The 18,888-nt window shown below is 50.2% G+C and overlaps 2 protein-coding genes across 4 annotated transcripts in view; both read right to left on the bottom strand.

Annotated features, from left to right (window-relative positions):
* Window positions 1–176: 176 nt before the first annotated feature.
* LOC137674727 (zinc finger protein 436-like) lies at window positions 177–3,670 on the bottom strand. The gene is made up of 2 exons (XM_068420385.1): window positions 3,197–3,670; window positions 177–2,142 (listed from the first exon to the last, which is right to left on the bottom strand). The coding sequence occupies exons 1-2, from the start codon at window positions 3,285–3,287 to the stop codon at window positions 956–958; spliced, it is 1,278 nt and encodes a 425-aa protein (XP_068276486.1). The 5' UTR covers window positions 3,288–3,670; the 3' UTR covers window positions 177–955.
* A 3,126-nt stretch (window positions 3,671–6,796) lies between these two features.
* SLX4 (SLX4 structure-specific endonuclease subunit) overlaps window positions 6,797–18,888 on the bottom strand; it is a 32,799-nt gene continuing 20,707 nt past the window's right edge. For all 3 annotated transcript variants that reach the window (XM_068420382.1, XM_068420384.1, XM_068420383.1), the window contains exons 11-16: window positions 16,120–16,266; window positions 14,224–14,393; window positions 10,959–13,417; window positions 9,630–9,732; window positions 8,912–9,391; window positions 6,797–8,273 (exon numbers count right to left, since the gene is read on the bottom strand). In XM_068420382.1, the coding sequence (XP_068276483.1) occupies window positions 7,937–8,273; window positions 8,912–9,391; window positions 9,630–9,732; window positions 10,959–13,417; window positions 14,224–14,393; window positions 16,120–16,266 (3,696 nt within the window). In that variant the 3' untranslated portion in view covers window positions 6,797–7,936. The remainder of the gene's footprint in view (window positions 8,274–8,911; window positions 9,392–9,629; window positions 9,733–10,958; window positions 13,418–14,223; window positions 14,394–16,119; window positions 16,267–18,888) is intronic.

Raw genomic sequence — 18,888 nt, 5'->3', positions numbered from 1 at the left:
CTCCAGCCCCCGCCCCACCTCGCCGTCCGCCAATCGCGACCTCCGGCGTCGCGCGCGGCCCCGCCCCCGGGGGGCTGTGGGCGCGTGGGGCCGCGCAGGCGCAGGCGGGGCCGGGCCCGGGGCGGGGGAAGGCGGGAAAGGCCGCGGCGGTGACGGAGAAATGGCGGGAACGGGGGTTTTAACGATGGTTTTATTTGGCGGTTTCGGAAATAACCAAACCCCGCTGACACGCGCTGGGCTCCCGGGGGGGCTCTGGCCCCGCTGACACGCGCTGGGCTCCCGGGGGGGCTCTGGCCCCTGCCCAGGCCGCACCGAGCACCACACGCCCCGGCAGCGATGGCCACCGGCATGGAGGGCCACCCCACCGGGCCGCCCCGCTCGGACCCACCGCGGGACACAGCCAGGGTGGGGGCACAGCACAGGGGGGCTGAGGCACACCAGGCTTTTGGCCTCTCTGTGCTACAGGCCCAGCCCATGGCCCAAGGAAGGTAACAGCCTCTGAGCACAGCAGCGGCAGGGAGGGAACGCGAGAGCTTTTGTTTATCGAGTCAGGGTGTCACAGGCTCTAAATGGTCCGTTTGGTTCACTAAATTGTCCGAAATGTGTGTGCACAGAGAAAAGGCAAAGTCTTTACCTTCCTCTAAAATACACCACCAAGTACATTCCAGCCTTTTCAAATGACTTCCTCTCTCTCTCTCTCCCAAGAGCGATCCCTCCGCCCACCACCTCCTTTCCCCTGCTCTGCCACACACTCTTCCCCAAACCTCCAGCTCAGCTCCTTGCACTGACTCTCCCCTTCTTCCATCTCTCTCTGTCAGGACATGTTGTCCTAAAAAGAAATTGCTTCCACCTTCCGCAAGCACAGCGGTCAATAGAGCGAAGGGAGGCACTGGGCTTTGCTCCCCAGGGATGCTCACAGGGCATCAGACCTAACTGCTCCCCACACTCCCCCCTCCTAGGGCTCCCCACCCCTGTGGATCTGCCGGTGCCGGAGGAGCGCAGAGCTCACGGTGAAGCCCTTCCCGCAGTCGGCACAGGCGTAGGGACGCTCCCCGGTGTGGATGCGCCGGTGCTGGATGAGGTGGGCGCTCTGCCGAAAGCTGTCCCCGCAGTCAGCGCAGGCGTAGGGCCTCTCCCCTGTGTGGACCCGGTGGTGCCGGAGCAGGGCCGATCTCCACAGAAAGCTCTTCCCACACTCAGTGCACTCAAAGGGGCGCTCCCCAGTGTGGAATCGGCGGTGCTGGATGAGGTGGGAGCTCACGGTGAAGCTCTTCCCACACTCGGTGCACCCGTAAGGCCGCTCACCCATGTGGAACCGCCGGTGTTGGATGAGGGCTGAACTCACGGTGAAGCTCTTCCCGCACTCGGAGCACTCGTACGGCTTCTCCCCAGTGTGGACCCGCTGGTGCTTCATGAGTTCAGAGCTCTGGCTGAAGCTCTTCCCACACTCCGTGCACTCGTAGGGTTTCTCCCCGGTGTGGACCCGCTGGTGTCGCGTCAGGGCCGAGCTCACGCTGAAGCTCTTCCCGCAGTCGCTGCACTCGTAGGGTTTCTCCCCAGTGTGCACTCGCTGGTGCTGGACGAGCTGCGAGTTCCCGGAGAAGCTCTTCCCGCACTCGGCACACTTGTAAGGCTTCTCCCCAGTGTGGGTTACCTGGTGCCGGATCAGCTTCGAGCTCATGCTGAAGCTCTTCCCGCACTCGGAGCACTCGTAGGGCCTCTCCCCTGTGTGGATTCTCTGGTGCTGGATGAGATGCGAACGCTGCCGGAAACTCTCCCCGCACTCGGCGCAGGCAAAGGGTTTCTCTCCGGTGTGGATTCGCCGATGCTGGACGAGGTTGGAGCTCACCCGGAAGCTCTTCCCGCAGTCCCCACATATCGTCAGTCTCCCCGCAGAAGGATTTCTCTGCTGGGTAATATCTGGCAGCCTCCTGAAACTTTTTCCACGCAGCATCGCTCGGCTTTGCCTCTTCCCCAGAGGTCTCTGAACTTTTTCTGACCTGCGTGGGGGGACTGGGCCCTGTGCAGGGCTCTGGGAACTGTTCTCCTTGGAGAGCCCCGAGAGTAAACCCGCGGGCTCCACTGGCCTGGGGGTGCCTTGGTGGGTATTTTCCTCTTTCTTGCTCACAATCCCATCTTCAGCTGCAATAAAATGAGAATCCAGAGAGAAGTCACAGGCAGGACAGGAAACTTTGGACAGGGGAAATCAAAAGGGACCAAATTATAAAAATTCAGCAGATTGACTTTAAGTATAAAAAGTTTTGATATTTCTCTCCAAACTACACAGTGGATTTTTCAGCATGTTCAGAGGAAGAAACCCTGGAAACAGCCCTGCATGCTTTGCCAGAACCCAAATCTACTGACATGAATAAGGTGAACAGCACCTTAGAGTTCGAGCGGACGGATGAAAACTACAGCTCCTAGGCAGACAAAACAGCTAATCTGATGTTAGTGATTGTTGGGAAAAAATAAGAGGATAAAAAAGAATGTAATTCTGCCTCACCGCCCAAACCTCACATCCTGACAGTGTGCAAGGGGGGGGACAGATCCCCCATTTCAGAGAAACTCTAATAGAGCCGAGGGAAATACAGAGGCGAGACGTGAATGATCAAAGGCACAAACAGTTTCTGTATTGGAGGTTACTCCAACTGCCCGTTCTGCTGGGAAAAGGGACGGCTGATAGGGGATATCACAGAGGACTATAAAAACACAAGTGGCCTGTGGGGTGGGTAGGGATCCATCCTGCACCCTCTGTTCTAAATAAAGAACTACTGACATCAAGTGAACTACTAGAAGGCAGCTTCAAAGCAAACCAAAGGAGGGAGCGACTCACAAAACAGCTAAACAAGCTGTGGAACTCCTTGCTGCAAGCTGTCATGGATGCTAAAACATACAGAGCTTCAGAAGGCAAGAAAATACACAGAGAGCTGCAAGATATCGTGACTTCACACATCTAGTTCAGGAGTTTCTGAAGACACAGATTGCTTGGGCCTGGGAAAGCCTACGGGGACACGCCACCGCTTGTCTGCTCTTCTCTGCGCCTCCAACACTGGCTGTTGCCAGAGACAGCAGGCAAAGCTGGAAGGACCCTGGTCTGACCCAGCACGGCCACTCTTGCGCGTGCTGGTGGGATTTGGGGATCCTGGAGCTGTTTTTCTCACCGCCAGGTTCACAGGTGATCACACCGGCCCCTTACCTGGACAGATGCCACTCAGAACGGTCTCCCCTTCGTAGGCGTGGAGGTGGGAGAACCACAGTTCCTCCTTCTGGTCCATGTGGGAGATCATCTCCGGCTCCGCTCCTGGGGGTCCTGCTCCGGGAAAAGAAACGGCGCGGGTCAGAGGAGCTGGGCTTTAACTGACGGCACCGAGCCGAGGGGCTTCTGCACTGGGGACACCGGCAGCTCCCGGCTGAGGAGGGATCCGCGGAGCCTCCGCGGGGGGCTGCCCGGCACCCCTGCGGCCTGTGAGCACCCCAGCGCCCCGGGGAAATGAAGGCAGCCGCAGGGCTGGGGGCGGGGGGGGCTGACCGGGGCGGGGGTGCCCCCGGGAGGCGGCGGGGAGCCCCCGGGGAGGCGGCGGGAGGAGCCCCGGGGGAGGCGGCGGGGAGCCCCCGGGAGGCGGCGGGGGGTGTCCCCGGGGGAGGCGGCGGGGGGAGCTTCCGGGGGAGGCGGCGGGGCGTCCCCGCGTCCCCCGGTACCTGCGCCCGGCCCGCCCGGCGCCGTCAGCGGCTCCCGGGGCGCTGTCACGTGACGGCGGCGGCCAATGGCGCGCGGCGCCTCCGCCGCTGAGGGCGACCGAAAATGGCGGCACCGGGGGCGGCGGCGGGGCTGGTGCCACCCCGCACGGCTGGGCCCCGCCGCCGGCCAGGCCGGGCCCTGCTCGGACCCCTCTCCCCCGCGGGGGGGTCACCTGGTGCCGCGCCCGCTTCGAGCTCACGCTGAAGCTCCCCCCACGCTCGCAGGGCCGCTCCCGGGTGGGTTCTGGAGGAGCCGCCGTCGCCGCCCGATGCTCTCCCCGCAGGCGAGGGGCTTCTCCCGGGGTTCCTGCGGAGGACAAGGCTTCAGCTCTGCCTGTCTGCGACGGCTCATCCCTGTCAGGCAAACAGCAAACCCCCACCTCAGGGGGCAACACGGACCCTTCATCGAAGAAGCTCAACGAACAAGACACGATGGCAGCCGGCGCTGTCTAAGGAGAAGAAAGCATCCAGAGGACACCAAAGCGGCGCTCTGGAGATCGGTGCTTGGCTCGGTGCCCTTCCAAGAGACGAGGACCTACCCGGGGCACTGTCCGGCTGCTGGAGCCTCCTACATCCCGAGAGCGGAGATATGGCCTCTGGTGCTGGGGAAGTGAGGAGTGGGCTCACGCTGAGCTTAGGCTCGAGCTTAAATCCTTAGCAATCTGAGTCCTTAGTAATCTGAGTTGATAAGATGACTGCCTGGGCAGTAGAGCGGCTGGAGAGGTGAGGAACATGGGTGAGAAATACTGCAGGTACCTCTGAAACCCTGGTCTGGGGGACAGCAACAGAAGCACGGTGATGTCTTTGCTGAAGGCTGCGTCACCTCTCGCAGGCACTTTGTGTTCCATTAAACAAGCAATGCCTCTGAAAGGGGCTCTGTGCTGGAATGGTCTGAAAGGCAAACAAGCACGTTTGAAATGCACTTCCAGAGCAGCTCCACTCCTCCTGAGGAACTGCAGGAAGGATTGCTCTCGTATTGATCCCTTCGGTATCTAAACGCTGGCACTGTAGGCATAATACCTGCGCCCTGTTGGCCCAGCACAAGGGGAAGGCACCGCAGTCACCGCTCTGCCCTTGCAGCACTCTCGTGTTTTGTAGTTAAACTGTGGGTCTTGGCCGTGGCAGAGACCACGGTGATGGATCACACCCACTCAAGAAACGCCTTTAAGACAGGGCGACTTCTGGAGTAAGTGGACACACAGAACTGTGCCCATGTCAGAAAACAGCTCTCTTCTCACATGCAAGATTATTACATAAACATCTGCAGCTCAGCTTTCCAGAATAAACCGAATGAGACTATTTTTTCAGGCAGGAAATGTGACAGCACACAAACCAACGTGGTGGTAGCTGCAAAGGAGCATCCATAGCCAATCCCACAGATCATTTGATTGTCACAGCGCGTTTAGAAGCGGTGTCTTCCAGAGCTCCTTCAGAGCTCACATCGTGTATCTCGGTAAGACAGCAGCTTTGTGCAATGCCAGTAACGTATCTGCTCCTTTGTTTAACTTAAAAAAACAACAAAGACCTTAGTTGAAAAGGTATTTTTTCTCTGCAGCCAGAAAAAACAGAAGTATCAAAATTTTTGGTAGCTGTTACTACACAGTTGGAAATAAAAAAATGATGACAATGTATTTTCCAAGAGCAATGAGCCTGCATTAGGAAGGGTAAGGAAACACAGAAACAGGTAACAAAACGAACGGTTTGGCAACCTGTTATCACTGGCAGATGGCGACACCAGAGCTAGCCTGGGGAGGCACGCTTTGCTTATGGATTAATGAAGCAGGCGAATGAAAAACTGCTCTCAGATAATTTGCAGTGTGTCAGATATGTCCTTGTGGTCTTGAAGGCTGTGAAAGATTTTAAATCCTTTTCTCGTCATCTGAGAAAAGTTTTAGAATTACAGGAGACATTTCACTTTGTCGACTTCAGCAACAAGGAAGCATCGAGGCAAGCCTCTGCAAAGTGGTCACCTCCAAACCCTGACAGCACAGATGTGGTATTTAAAATCTCCTTTCTGCATTAGGCAAAGACTGCCCAGTTGCAAGGCTTAAGGATGACAAACACAGGAGGATGGAGACATTTCAGTGACTACAATTCAGATTTTTTTCAGAACATGCTAACCAGTTTTTTAGGACACAATGCTATTTGAATGATTGTGATTTATAGCTACTGAACTGTGACACTGCATTCATTGAAGGTTATGATGTAATAAAGAACTGATTACAAAATCTTTGATCATAAAATCAGTCTTACCTAAAAACAGAGCCAAAAAGCTGGGAAGGGATCTTATTTGTTTTCCCACATTAAGACTGGTAAGTAGGACTGAAGCCTTTTCTCTGTACGGACTGTGTACTTGAGAAATACATGGCATGCTGAGGGAAACGTTTCCTAGAATGCCACTTCAGGTAAGCCTTGTCCTTTCCACATCACAAAGTCATCTCCTGGCAGCTCTGGCACAAGAAAGTGAGGGAGGAAAAGTGATGTGACTGCCAGGGAAGGAAACCACCCCAAATTGCTGAAAACGCACCAGACAGGGCAGGTGGCTTTGCTAGGAGGTGCCCCCACCATTACACATGACACAGCGACACTTGACAGAGGAGGTTCCTAAGCCGTCAACCATTTCCCCTTCGCCAGCAGCCCTCCCCTCCAAGGCCAGACCAGACCCCTCCCCACAGCCCACCCTCCCCCAGACCCCAACACCTTCCCCCCAAGTCTCCCTTACCTTAGGGCTGCACAGCCCAGACAAACCGGGCAGCTCGTTTCTCTCCCGGCAGCCAGTCTGCCATTCATCAGCCACTGCCGAGTGCTCTCTCCCATTCCACCTCTCCTTGCTGCACCTGTGACAACTCCTCCTCCTCTTCTCTGCTCGGGGTTTCAGTTACTACAGGCACAGACTGTGGATTCCACTGCTCTCAGCTAGACCCAACATTGCTGCTTAGAAATACCCCCCCAGGTCTGTCATAAGACATTACTTACAGTTTATCATTAGTACCTTACAAGTTGTTTATTGTATATAATATAAATCAAATAAAAATGAGGATACACTGTATCAAAAAAATAGAAAAAATATTTATATGTTCCAAATATATAAATACATTTAGAAATCCGTCTTCTTTTTTTTGAAGTGTTGTGTCCATTTTGTTGAGTGAGACTCTTTGCAGACTCAGAACTGCCAGAACAGACCAAAGTCAGAAGGTGATGTGAAAGAAAATACATAAAAGGTGACAATTTAGGGTCCAAGACTCCCCCAAGAGTCCCAGACAGTTTACAACCTAAGATCAGTCCAGTTCAAAAATGAGACTGATCAGAGAAGTGGGTTTAGATCAGGTTATAGGAAGTGCTGAAGAGATCCAGTGGTCGCTGTAATACTGCCTTACAAACAGCTCTGGGGACACACTCAAGCTCCACTGACAAGGTAAAACGGCGCTCAGAGAAGGGAGCAGATGGGATCTTAACGCCGACCCAGCACGCGAGGGAACACACACATTGAATGTCTGAATCTAAAGGGCTTTCACGTGACATCTGGTGTCAGAGGGCACTGTTGGGAGCCATCACAGAGACCAGAAAACCACCTCCACTGTTTTGCAGCCATTTAAGAAACACAGATTTAGGAGTTTTACCAGCGATTGCAAATTGAACCAAGGACAGAAGAAAGGCATTGCATTTCCACAGTGCTCCCTGCCTTAACAATCAGCAGGGCACATCGTACGCTGAAGAAATGAAGATGGAAGTCACTGGGGTCTGAACATTCACTGCTCTACACAGGGGAAAGGGGTCTGGTTTCTTGCAGGTGGGTTATTCTACTGAATACTGGAACCTGAAGGGTGAAGCCAGGGAAAAGGTCCTGGCAAATGTCACTGGGGGAGGCACCAGCCTCTAGAAGCACCAATAGGAAGAAAAGTTGGGGACCTAAAACCTATTAGAGAAATGGAAAGAAAAGAAAAGGCACAGGAAGAAAATCGGGGGAAAAAAAGAGTCTCCAGATGCCCTGGGTGCTGATGGCAGGACAGCGACTGGAGGAGTTTGTGCAACTCGTCAGAGCTCTTCTCCAGCTTGTCATCTGGACAGCAGGCCACGAGGAGGAGCAGTGCACCCACGGATCACAGCACCGCTGCGAGCACCAGCCTGGAACGGGGTTTCCAGCTTATCAGGAAGGCCTCCATGTACAAAATTTTCAGGATGGAGGAGTGGGCTCCATTCAGTATCGTCTCCTCTGTTTTTTCTTACCATTTCTTTTCTGTTCCTTCTCTTTCCGGGCTCCAGCCGTGGTAAATGTGATACAGTGAGCATCTAAAAAGTCCAGCAGCTTTGCCTTGGAAATTTTAATGCCATTCTGTTTGAGCTCTGTGTGCAGCGCAGCCAGCTCAATTGGCTCGTAAAAGAGAATCCTGTTGTACAGGGCTGTGTTTGAGCGGATGTAGCACCGTACTGCCTCCAGCTTTTCTTCTTCCCGAGCTGCTGCCTGAGATGCTGGAAGCTCCTCTTCCTCCTCTTCGGATGCAAAAGCACAGGCTTCAAATCCATTCATGAAAGAACTAAAAGCAAGACCCAGTAGACCAGAGGTCAAGGAAAGAAGAGGCCATCAAGGACAGGACCAGAGCTCCCCAAATCCCTGGTGGCCAACCCCTCTGACTACCCTCTACAGGATCACAGACTCTCCAATACCGGCACCCACAAAATGAGTGAAGCAGAACATGGCACGTGTTCTGCAAACTTCCCCATCCCAGCCGTGACAGCGCTGGTCCTGCTCACCCTGCCCCAGAGCTGTCTGGCATTCCTTGCTCCTCACCCAGAGCACCTACTGCTGCCACACTGTGGCAGCCTCTGCTGAGTAGTGCTGTGCCGTCCTCTCCCTACTCTAGCTGCAGGTTCTCAGACAATGCCACGAGTGCTCGTTGTCACTGTAACTTCCAGAGACCAGGCAGGCCAGATTTGGGCCATGCACATGCAGCCACAAGCACTTGTGTGCTCTCAGAATAGCTCACGGGGAATTAAGACTAAAGAAACCCAAAGCCTATTTCTTTTGTAGGAGCATGTCGACCTTCAAATGACAAGCCCAAGGAGGTGGCAGGGCCACTGCAGGCCACATGGGCACTCACCTCTGTATGCCACACTCCTAGCTAGTCTCTGTCCTGCACCATTGACTGTTTTGTTTAGTATTTTGTTCCCTTACCTCTGTGAACCAAAAGAGACGTCGCTTCCATCCCCTAAAGAAACTGCAGACTCCTGAGATGCTGAGAGCATTGGTTCCTCACCATCAGCTGCCAGAGACCATCTCTCTGGAGATACAGATGATCTTTTCTGCTCTTTGGCTCCTTCTGGGTGATGTGTTGTTTTAGTTCCCTCCTTGGGTGCTGCGCTGTCTGTTTCAAGGGGTCTAACAAGGTCATCATCAGCCCTCTCCACAGGGAGCACTGAAGAAGCCGTAGCAACCTGCTTCCTTTTGCCCACAGCTCTCGAGGCACTGGCACGCTTTCCACCCGCAGTCCGGTCTGCCTTTGACTGCCTAGAGCGTTTGGCCGGGGGCTTCTGCAGAGGCTGGGAAGATGGGATTTCATCCTCAAAGTCAGAGTCCACGTCCTGGTGAGTATACTGGAATATCTCCTTCAGCTTCAACACCATCTGGCGTTTTGGGAGAGCACGAACTCCAAATCTGAAAAGAGAAAGGTGGGAGCTCAGGTTAAGATAATGCTGCACCTTCCACCGTCACAGCTCAGGAAGGGACTCGGGCCAGGAAGTCCAGTGGTCAGCTGGAAGAGTGTGACATGACCTCAAAAAACACCGACTGGAGCTTCACCAAGGTTTCCCTTTCAGCCCAGGAGGTTGCTTTCACACTACCTGCCACCAAGTGGCTGCTCATAAAGAGATGTACTCGTGGAGGTAATGCTAACCTGCTCAACTCCTTCTTCAGCTCCGGGGTCTCCATGATGGAGTAAGCTGGCATTGGTGTCATGGGAGTGCTGGGAGTCTTGTTGTTCTCCTGACAGGAAGGTTCTGCAGCAAAATGAAATTACCATAATTAGAATTAGTACAGAAAGGACTTAAAAGGGCTGATATCTTCCCCTTTTAGTGGCAGATACTCTAATATTACATAAATAATTGTTTAAGTAGCACTACTTTTCTGCAAGCTCTTTTACTTATTTCTCAGCTTCATGTTGGACAGAACAGTCAACATTTTTTTTTCCCTAAACTGGGATACTTGGGTTTTATTGACTTTAAATCAGAAAACAGCTTAAATTAAGACATGTCACGTCTGAATACGAAGCCCATTCAGGGCTTTGTTAGAACAGGCAATATTTGCAAGGCAGTTAAAAAAACATGTTTACTCAATTCTGTAAAGTGGTTCTTCTCCCAGGAAGGAAATTTTGCAATAGGGACTTGATGCAGAAGAAACTGAGCAAGTCAAGCTTCTGGGGTCCTGAGTTAGATACCGATTTAATGATACCAATTTACTGATCCTGTGAAGCACAGTCAGTCTCACATGTCATGTTCTAAACACTCATTAAACTTTTAGTATGGCATAATTCATAATATATTTAATTAGATGCTATGACATCAATTACTGGTCTTGTATGGAAGGAACCATGGAAGGATACGTGCCAGGCATGCAGAAGTCTGTTGCAAGGGCCCAGAGCCAGCAAAGAGAAGGCAGCACAAGACAACCGTGCATCAGCAGAGCTTTGCAGGAAGGCATGCACGAAGCTTACCCCCCGGCAGGGACCAGCACCCACCCCCAGCTAGCCTCAACGCAGGGAAACCCTCTGGGCCTGCACCACTGTGTTGCTTACCTGATGTTCTCATATGTGTTAGCACACGCATCACTTCACGAATGTGTGAAAAGCAAGACTGTGCAGGGCACCCACTACTACTGGGAACAAATACCCACTAGCATGCAAGCTGAAGGCTGGGTTTTGTTCTGTTTTGGTTAGTTTTTTTTTCCTCCAAGTACCCGTAGCTTCTGCAAGGAGTGCCATCACTGTCAAAGAACCAGCGTGAATGAAACACAAGCAGCTGTGCTCCAGGAGTCCCACACTTAGATACGCTCTCTCCCACATCAGAAGATGACTGTACCTTCCTTGTGCCTGGCCCTGACAGCTACTTCAGATCAGAAGGGCAGAAGCCCCTTTCAGTGTATCAAGTGAACAACAGGTGAGTTGACCACTTAAAATGAAAACAATTTAACCTCGTTCAGTGAATCTGGTATCAATACGAGTGCTCACCAGGAGTCTTTACAGGATCTGTCTGACAGGCACCTGCTGCAGCCAGCAACCTCTGAGACAGAGGAAGCATCTCTGGAAATTCATCTTCCTCCTCTTCTCCATTCCAATCATCCCAGATTTTGGAGTTCAGGTAACTTGGTCTACTGCCCACTGATGAACATGCCTCAATAGGACTCTTTTCAAGAGAGAGCAAAGTTGTTCTCCTGCCACCAGGAGTTCCTCGAAGAGGGGTACTGCCCTGAATTTCCTCCACGTGGACTGGGCTCTCCCAGCGGTCACGCCAAGAGTCCGGTTTGGGGCTGCTGGCAGCGCTGGTCTTTGCACGGCTGACCTGGCTGGAGTTCTGGCTGTTACCTCTGACTGGTGACAGATATTCAACAGCCCAGCAGTCATCACTGGGGACTGGGGGGTCGTCACAAAGCAGGACGCTACTACTCAAAGAAGGCAGACTTATTTCCTTTTCACTGTCCTCTACCTCAACCACACTGATATCTGTTTTATCTTCCAATGACTGCTCGTGGCACGGAGGCGGAGGTTGGGATAAAAACGAGATCTTGGCACATTTGCTTTTTATGTTGATTTGGCCAGGGGAGAGGAGAACTGGATCCACTGGAGAAACTGGTGGGGAGTTCTTGGAAAATGATTCTGCTGCCACGCTGCTGGAAGGGCTCCTTTCACTGACTGAGGTCTCCATAGGCAAATGTTTGTCTGACAATGTTGTTTCACAAACTTTTATTAAATTTCCAGCCATTTCATGGTTACTATTACCTGCTGCTAAGTTCTTTGTGCTTTTAGATCCTGAACTCTTTAAAGAACTAATACTTGTGACCTGAGTCTGTGTTGAGGAACTTCTGCTTTTGCTCAGAACTGGTGTGCCTGGCACCAGCCAGGAGCTGTCTGTACCTGAAGACACTTCGTGACCGAGCCTTTTTTCAGGGCTCAGGTTTGGACTCTGTTTGCTCTCCGTACGAGCATCTGTTTGTCTGCTGAGAGGCAATTCAGTGGACATCTTTACATCATCACTTATATGCACTGTATCTGTAGTGCCAAATGAGACCTGGGTAGATCTCTGCTCTGTTTCAGTGACTGATGAGTTAGGTTCAGGTTTTGCTCTCTCAGGACCTCGTTCTGTGTTTGTACATTTCAGTTGCCCAGGGATTTCCATTTCTTCCAGAGCAGAGCCTGACCCTGGCAACTTCGTGTCTTGTTGTAACTCCATTTCATCATCAGAAGATAAAACAATAACATCACCCTCCTTGTTCCCCTGAGCTGCAGCATCCTGAGTTCTGATCACTGGTGATGACAACACTGGGACATACATATGCTTGTTTAAATCAACGTCGGGAAGCTCTGCTGGATAAATTGTGTTGTCGTTTCTTGTTGCAGTATCCAGCTCATTGTCTTTCTGAAAGGATATTTCATCAGATGGCAACAGTTTTTCCTTTTTGTTTTGCTTTGTTGTTGACACATGTTCTCTGGCAAACTTTCTCTCTGATTTTGGAGATGCAGGTGAAGAGCCAACAGCAGGAAAAAGGGGCACATAAGGTTTGGGAGGAGGACTCCCGTAAAAACCGTTCCTACATGGAGAGAGGTCTTTTTGTGACTTACTGTACAGAAGTGAATCATTAACATCAACTCGTTTTTCACTAGGAGCCTTTCCTGATTCTCTGATAACTTCTTCCATCGGGTAAGGCTCACAGTAATCACCCTGAGTTGCACAAAACAAGCGTTCATAACTTTCATTTATATTAGTATCGCTGTGGAAGCTCGGCAACTGTTTTTTACAGTCATCTGTCCCATCATGCGAGACCTGAGATGACTTGGAATCCTTCACACCCTCACATCTCCTAACGGTCTCTCCTTCATTAGCAGTGGCACCACAGGGTGCTACATCCCATTTTTGAGGTTCACTGTGGTGAGGCACAAAAGCAGTCTGTGGAGCATTCATGCTCTCGCACCTATTTATATTCTGCATTTTCTCTTGTGCAGATGACTCACATTTAGATCCTTCCGTATCATTGTCATCCCTCAAATCTTTGAAGTTGTTGCTTATTGAAGCAGATTCAGATCTCTTTACCTCTTCCTCCTCAGTTTGCTGGTTCGTACCTTGGACTGCCTCAGTATCACTGCAGATGCTGCAGTCTGTTCCCTCGCTCACCTCTGTTTCACCTTGAATCATCCTTCTCTGAGTTGCAGCAAACTCATAGATTTCCTCCAGCTCCTGTTCACCCACCCCGTTGTCATCTTCCTTCTGGCATTCAGGGTTCAGCATAGCTACTTCTTCCTCATCTTCGCCCACCCACACTGACTTCAAGAGGTCTTGGAAGTTCTCAGCTCTGTCCTCACAATCGTTGTCATCCCTCACAGAGATAAGATCATCTTCTGAATCCACTCCAGAAGACACCTGACTCTCTCCAGTGTTGTTTTCACACACTGCCATCAGTTCCTTGACACCAAACCTGCAAGGATATAATAGTAATGTTAGTATTTTCCTCCTGCAGTATTTGTTCACCATTTGGCTGCCTGATCACTCCTGTGAGCCTTGCAGTTTGCCTGAGGAGAATTTGCTGGTTTCCCAAGATGTACAAGATCCAGTATACTCCTAAAATTCGAATTCCCTTTTCCAGGTGTCACTCACATGAAAGCATCAGCCTCACTCTTCCTTTTTTATGTTTCAGACTAAACAGCTACACAACTACACTAAAACCCCTTTGCCATTTGCACTGGATAACGTCTGTCATGTGCGAGCTTCGTGGCTTTTTGGAGTGACAGGGCACCTCTGTATATACAATTTGGCAAGACCCAACCATTCCCCCCCGTATCTCAGCAACTGCTCCCATTTCAAGCTCTTTACTTAGGATCACGACCAGGAGCGTGTCTGACACAACATGTTAGCGTTCTATGCATCTAATAATCTGAACAGCACTTGCAGAATATAAGTGCATCGCTAGTGCAATGCTTTGAGAATCACAAATAGAAGCTACGTTCATCATCAATAACAGCTGTCAATAAAGATCCTGACACAAAACTGTTGGCAAAAGTCTGCTACCTGTATACTGAACACATAAAATCTCACACAGATACAACTTGAAGAGAGACTCATGGAAAAGATGAGGGTAGGATGTTCTTATGTTCAAGTTTCATTCAAGATGTAAGCAGAGGACTATGGAACTTGTAAGCCACTAAAACTGCAAGGGAAAAGATCAGGTTGGGGTCTGTGTGGCTGAAAGCACGAGGGGATCCAAAATACTCTCACAATACAAACCTGGCAGCCAGAGGCCCCACCTGGGGCAGCACCCCAGCAGGGATGTCAGCATCAGCAGCATAAAGGTATCGCAGGAATGCACTAACGGCCTCTCCTGCCACGTCACTCAGCAGCACCCGGCGTGTCTGAGCGTTCCCATCCTCCTCCACTAAGAACCCTTGGCTGTGAACCTGGGGTAGGAGGAAAGCAAACAAGTCCATATGCTGGTAGTGGAACGGCAACACCAATGTTCTTGTTTGTATCAGCTTATTCCTTTCATTCGCCAAAGTCTTATCCTGGGACCAGGCCCTGATGCCTCAGAGGGAATCTAAAACAACCAGTTATGCAGAGCTTCACATGGAACAGGCCATTTCCTTCCTGACCCTACAGCTGTTACCTTGGATAAAGTTTGACTACTCATTGTTTTAGCCACACATATAAAAGATGGTCTTAAGAGTTTTGGAATCAAATGACTTCCCAGAGCACAATTTCCAGAGTTATCTACACCTCTCAACGAGCGAGCTTCCTCTGATCTGTTTTGAATTTACCTACCCTTGATTCACTACCAAAACTCTAGTTCTCCTGGTGTCTCACAGGAAAAGAGACACCACACAAAATGCTGCTCCACTGAATTGGACCATTATCTGTGTGGGTCCAACTTGGCCTCAGGTTTTGGCGAAAATGCACCTCCAGTTCAGTAAGGTCTCACTTCCTTTGCAACCAAATCACGTGTTGTGCTACCTGAAACTCTCTCCAAAGTTAGGGGATGCCACGCAACGAAGTAATCTCTGATTAATTCCTGTCTCCTTGTTACCCAAAATCGTCAACAAAGAAGAGCCCTCCCTCACCTATACAGACAATAAACATGGAATGCTGCTCTGCAGCTGGGGACTTACAGGAAAACAGCCCTCGGCAGGAATCAAAAACACAGCATGGGGCCAAGCCCACAACTCTACCCACACAAATGATTCCTGCCCATGAAAACAGTGGATGGGAACACTCAAGCCAGACAGAGTTGCAGGGAAGTAATAAGAGAATGTGGCTAACCCAGCTGAGTTTAAAGTAATTTGATTGGTGGGCACATGCACATTTGCTAATGGTTGTGAAGATCCCTTAAAAAATTTCACATTAAGACTGCTGTATAGCATGTATGAACTTGCTTCTCCTCCCCAGGCTTTCATGGACCCCTTAGAAATGGCCTGAGTCACCTCGGGTGGAAACTACTGCCAACATGCATGAAGACAAAACTAATTCCACTGTTTCCAAAAGGGCAGCTTCAAAGAAAGCTGCCTTTGTTAGGGAGCTGGCTGCACGGGCTGGTAGCAGCTCTGTGAAAGAGCAGAGTTCAAATCTTGGGCTCACTGCCTCTCACTGTCCCGACAGGAGACTGCATGGGAACAGGCTGGGAACTATTCAACCCAAAATGCTTCTGGGAACATAAGAACTACTTCACCAACCTTGCAAAAAGCACAGTTCAGTGCAGCTACCTCCAAAGAAACTCTGAGAGTGACAAAACCTCCATGTAGGTTATTTTCAAGGACTTCCCAGAATCTCTCTATCCTTGTGCTTCCCAGCCTGGGTGACAGGCAGGACACACCAAGATGGACAAGGCAGTCTGCGCTTGGGTATAAAACCTCAAGGGCAAAAAGCACTTAGGAACCTTCCTCCCTTGCTCATGGGCAGAATGCAAGGAAGGATCCTTGCCTCCCCATAGTCCCCCCCAAGATGAAGTACCACATTTTCCACCACTTTGTCAGGATTCTGGTTTCCTAAGCTGAAAACCCACTGCAAATCTAGAGGCACTTGCCCTCAGGCCCAGCAGTGCTCTGTGCCCATCCTGCAGCACTAACTGATCGTAGGTGTGGGCAGGCTGGGCTTTCCTGAAGCAGAGCAGGGAAGTATGTCAGCAGTACTTACAACTTGAACGGCCTGCGGACACCGTGCGTACAACACAAACATGTGGGCGTAAAGGACTTCCCCGGAGTCCACCTGGAACTGGACATCACTTAAGTGGGGGTTGTTGACCATTGCACTGAAATCTTCAGCCAGCAACCTGAGAGAGGACTAGAACACAGAAGGAACACAAAGACAGAAGTTCAGTTACAGCTGTCAGAGATTTCCCTGAAAAATGAGGAGGGAATAACCCCGTTTGTCAGCATCGCTGTACGGTGGGCACCACTCTGGATGCACGGCCTTTGCCTTCTGAAGATAATCATCAGCACCATCAACTTAAGGTCTTCCATAGGACAAAAAGCAGACAAGTCTAGCAGACATTTCTGGCTTTGTTTTCCTCCACTTTTTCACAGTCTGGCAATCATGAAGAAAGGGCAGTTGTGTTGTATTCTACTGTACTTGTTCTGCCTTGTATTCCAGCACATTATCACCCTCAGATCTTCACCACACCATTTCCTGATGTGGTCTAGCCACTGCCTACAGCTGGCCTCTTGATCTGCTGCCTTCCACCACATTTTTAGGAAACTGTAATTTCCACTTTGACGGACTTGAACTCAATTCACTATAATTAGAGGAAACAGGATGACTCAGGGATGGGGTAGTGAGGCTTTCTTCTCTCGTTCACTGTCTGGCAAGGACAGCTGAGAAGAGCAGCTCTGCAACAAGGGGCCCACATAGAATCAAACTAACGTAGGTGTCTATTTCAAAGGAATTTATGTGCATGTTACTGAAACCTCTTTTGAAAACTCCACTCAATTATAAAAATAAACATAATTTCTATTATCATTCTAGAACCCCTTGCTGGAATTTTGGGGAGGGCTGATTGACTAAGCTACCTGTGACTGGTTACTGGTGATGGTAAGGTCAGGCCTGGGGTACGCTGCCAAGAACAGCAGTGATGAACACTGCTCTGGAGCTGCTCCCACTACAAACCCACCCCAGGCAAACTTCTGAAGGCTCAGATTCCTCTAGGCAAGTGTTGTGCCTCTGGAGGTGGCCAGTGCTTCAGAGAAGTGTGAAATACCCTCAGCTCACAGTTGAGAGCCTGACTGTAAGTGGAAACCAGTTCATAGTTAACATACTAATCACTGACCTTGTGCTTTTCAAACCTACTGCAGAGTTGAGAAACTGCAAGTTTTATTCCAGTGAACATCTGCATGAGATGCAGTTCCACCTGGAACAACACAGCTCTTTATTTTATTAGCAGGTTTCTACATTAGCTTGGTGGACTGTGTAAACCCCACCTTCCTGCCTGCTCCAGCATGCGTTTGCGGGCAGCCAACTCTAATTAGCACCGAAACAGCAGTGCACACTGGAACACTTCCTCCAGGCCTTCATAGGTGGGCTAGAGAAGACTCTGCTTGTCATGGCAATGGTGTGGACTGATCTCCAAGGAGAAGACAGGAAGCTTAGTCTGGAAACTAATCTGGTGTTTCTTGCTTTCTTATTCTTGGCAGGTGGGATACCTGCAAGACAGCATCTCAGGAAGCCAGCAAACACAGACTCCTGATGCTACGTTCCAGGCAGCAAGCCCAGAACAGCTTTCCTGCTGATGCTAAAATTATGACTCAAGAATGGGGAAATTAAGTAAGGCTAGAAACCTCCTGGCTGCACCATTCTCTGTGCAAAGCAAACGCACTGGTCTGAAGACAGCTCCAAGTGGGCATGCGCTCCTGTTGGAGAACACACCAGAACACTCTCTCCTACTGAGGAGGCCAGCTAGACTGGACTTCACAGATGTGACAAGGGTCTTAAGCATGGGTGGGGGCATGTGTCACCAACGCAACGGATGTATTTGCTCTACATGGTTACACTCTGTCTGTGCTCATATAAAGCACAAATCCCTCCCACTGGCAATCCAACTCTTCAGCAACACTTCTTTGCTCAGGAAAACTATCATGGAACCAAACTAAATCTGAAAAAATGATCATACTGGTTTTGCTGGTAGCAACTGAGTTGCAACAACAGTATTGGAACAGCTTCTGTATTGCTAAAAGCCTCTGGTTTAATAGACTCAGAAGCTTTCAAAACAAGATGTTCTTTCTTGCTAAGGATTTTTTTGTAATGTCCCCAAATAATATCTACAGTTTCTGTAACAAGTAGCTGGGATGCTCAAGTTTAGTAGATTCCCACCTCCCAGAACTGTCTCCTTTTAGAAATCTCTTAATTCTATCAGCACAATGTGAAAGCGTTTTCTCAAGGCATCAAAATTTACCTGGCATCAAAAGCTACTAGCTTTCATGGCATGGTTATTTATTATCAAACCAAAGATAATAAGCTTCACCAGATAAAGGAGATGACCATGGTGAGAAGATGAATTAGGGTTTTTTTTTATATGCACTTCAATTGAAAAAAACTCATTACACACCCATGGGGGATTACACATCCATGAGGGACTACACACCGACTGGTGCATCTGGGGCAAGATGTGATCTACAGAACACTACTGGCTTCATAAAAAAATCATCTGTGACTTACTAGCCTGCATTCTTCACCTAGTCACCACAGAGAGCACACTGATTTTCAAGCTAGATCCTAAATTCCCACAATTGAGGATTTTCCATACTAAAACTTTTAAAAGCTCACATAAGCAGCAAAAAAACGCTCATCTTCTATGGACCTCACAGCATTCCACATCATCTACCAGCTTTTATGCCAGTGCGAGTCAGCCAGTCCTTGAAAGAATTCTCTTTTCCACTGTGAGGCACAGCGTGGAGAGGAAGGTGACAGAGG

This window comes from Nyctibius grandis, chromosome 30 (assembly GCF_013368605.1).
Source record: "Nyctibius grandis isolate bNycGra1 chromosome 30, bNycGra1.pri, whole genome shotgun sequence".
Lineage (NCBI taxonomy): Eukaryota > Metazoa > Chordata > Aves > Nyctibiiformes > Nyctibiidae > Nyctibius > Nyctibius grandis.
This window is presented reverse-complemented; position numbering and strand designations above follow the sequence as displayed.

Coding starts and splice junctions, on each gene's coding strand:
- LOC137674727 (XM_068420385.1), bottom strand. CDS start 3,287: ATGATCTCCCACATGGACCAGAAGGAGGAACTGTGGTTCTCCCACCTC. Junction 2,143..3,196: donor TCTGAGTGGCATCTGTCCAG/GTAAGGGGCCGG, acceptor ATTTTATTGCAG/CTGAAGATGGGATTGTGAGC.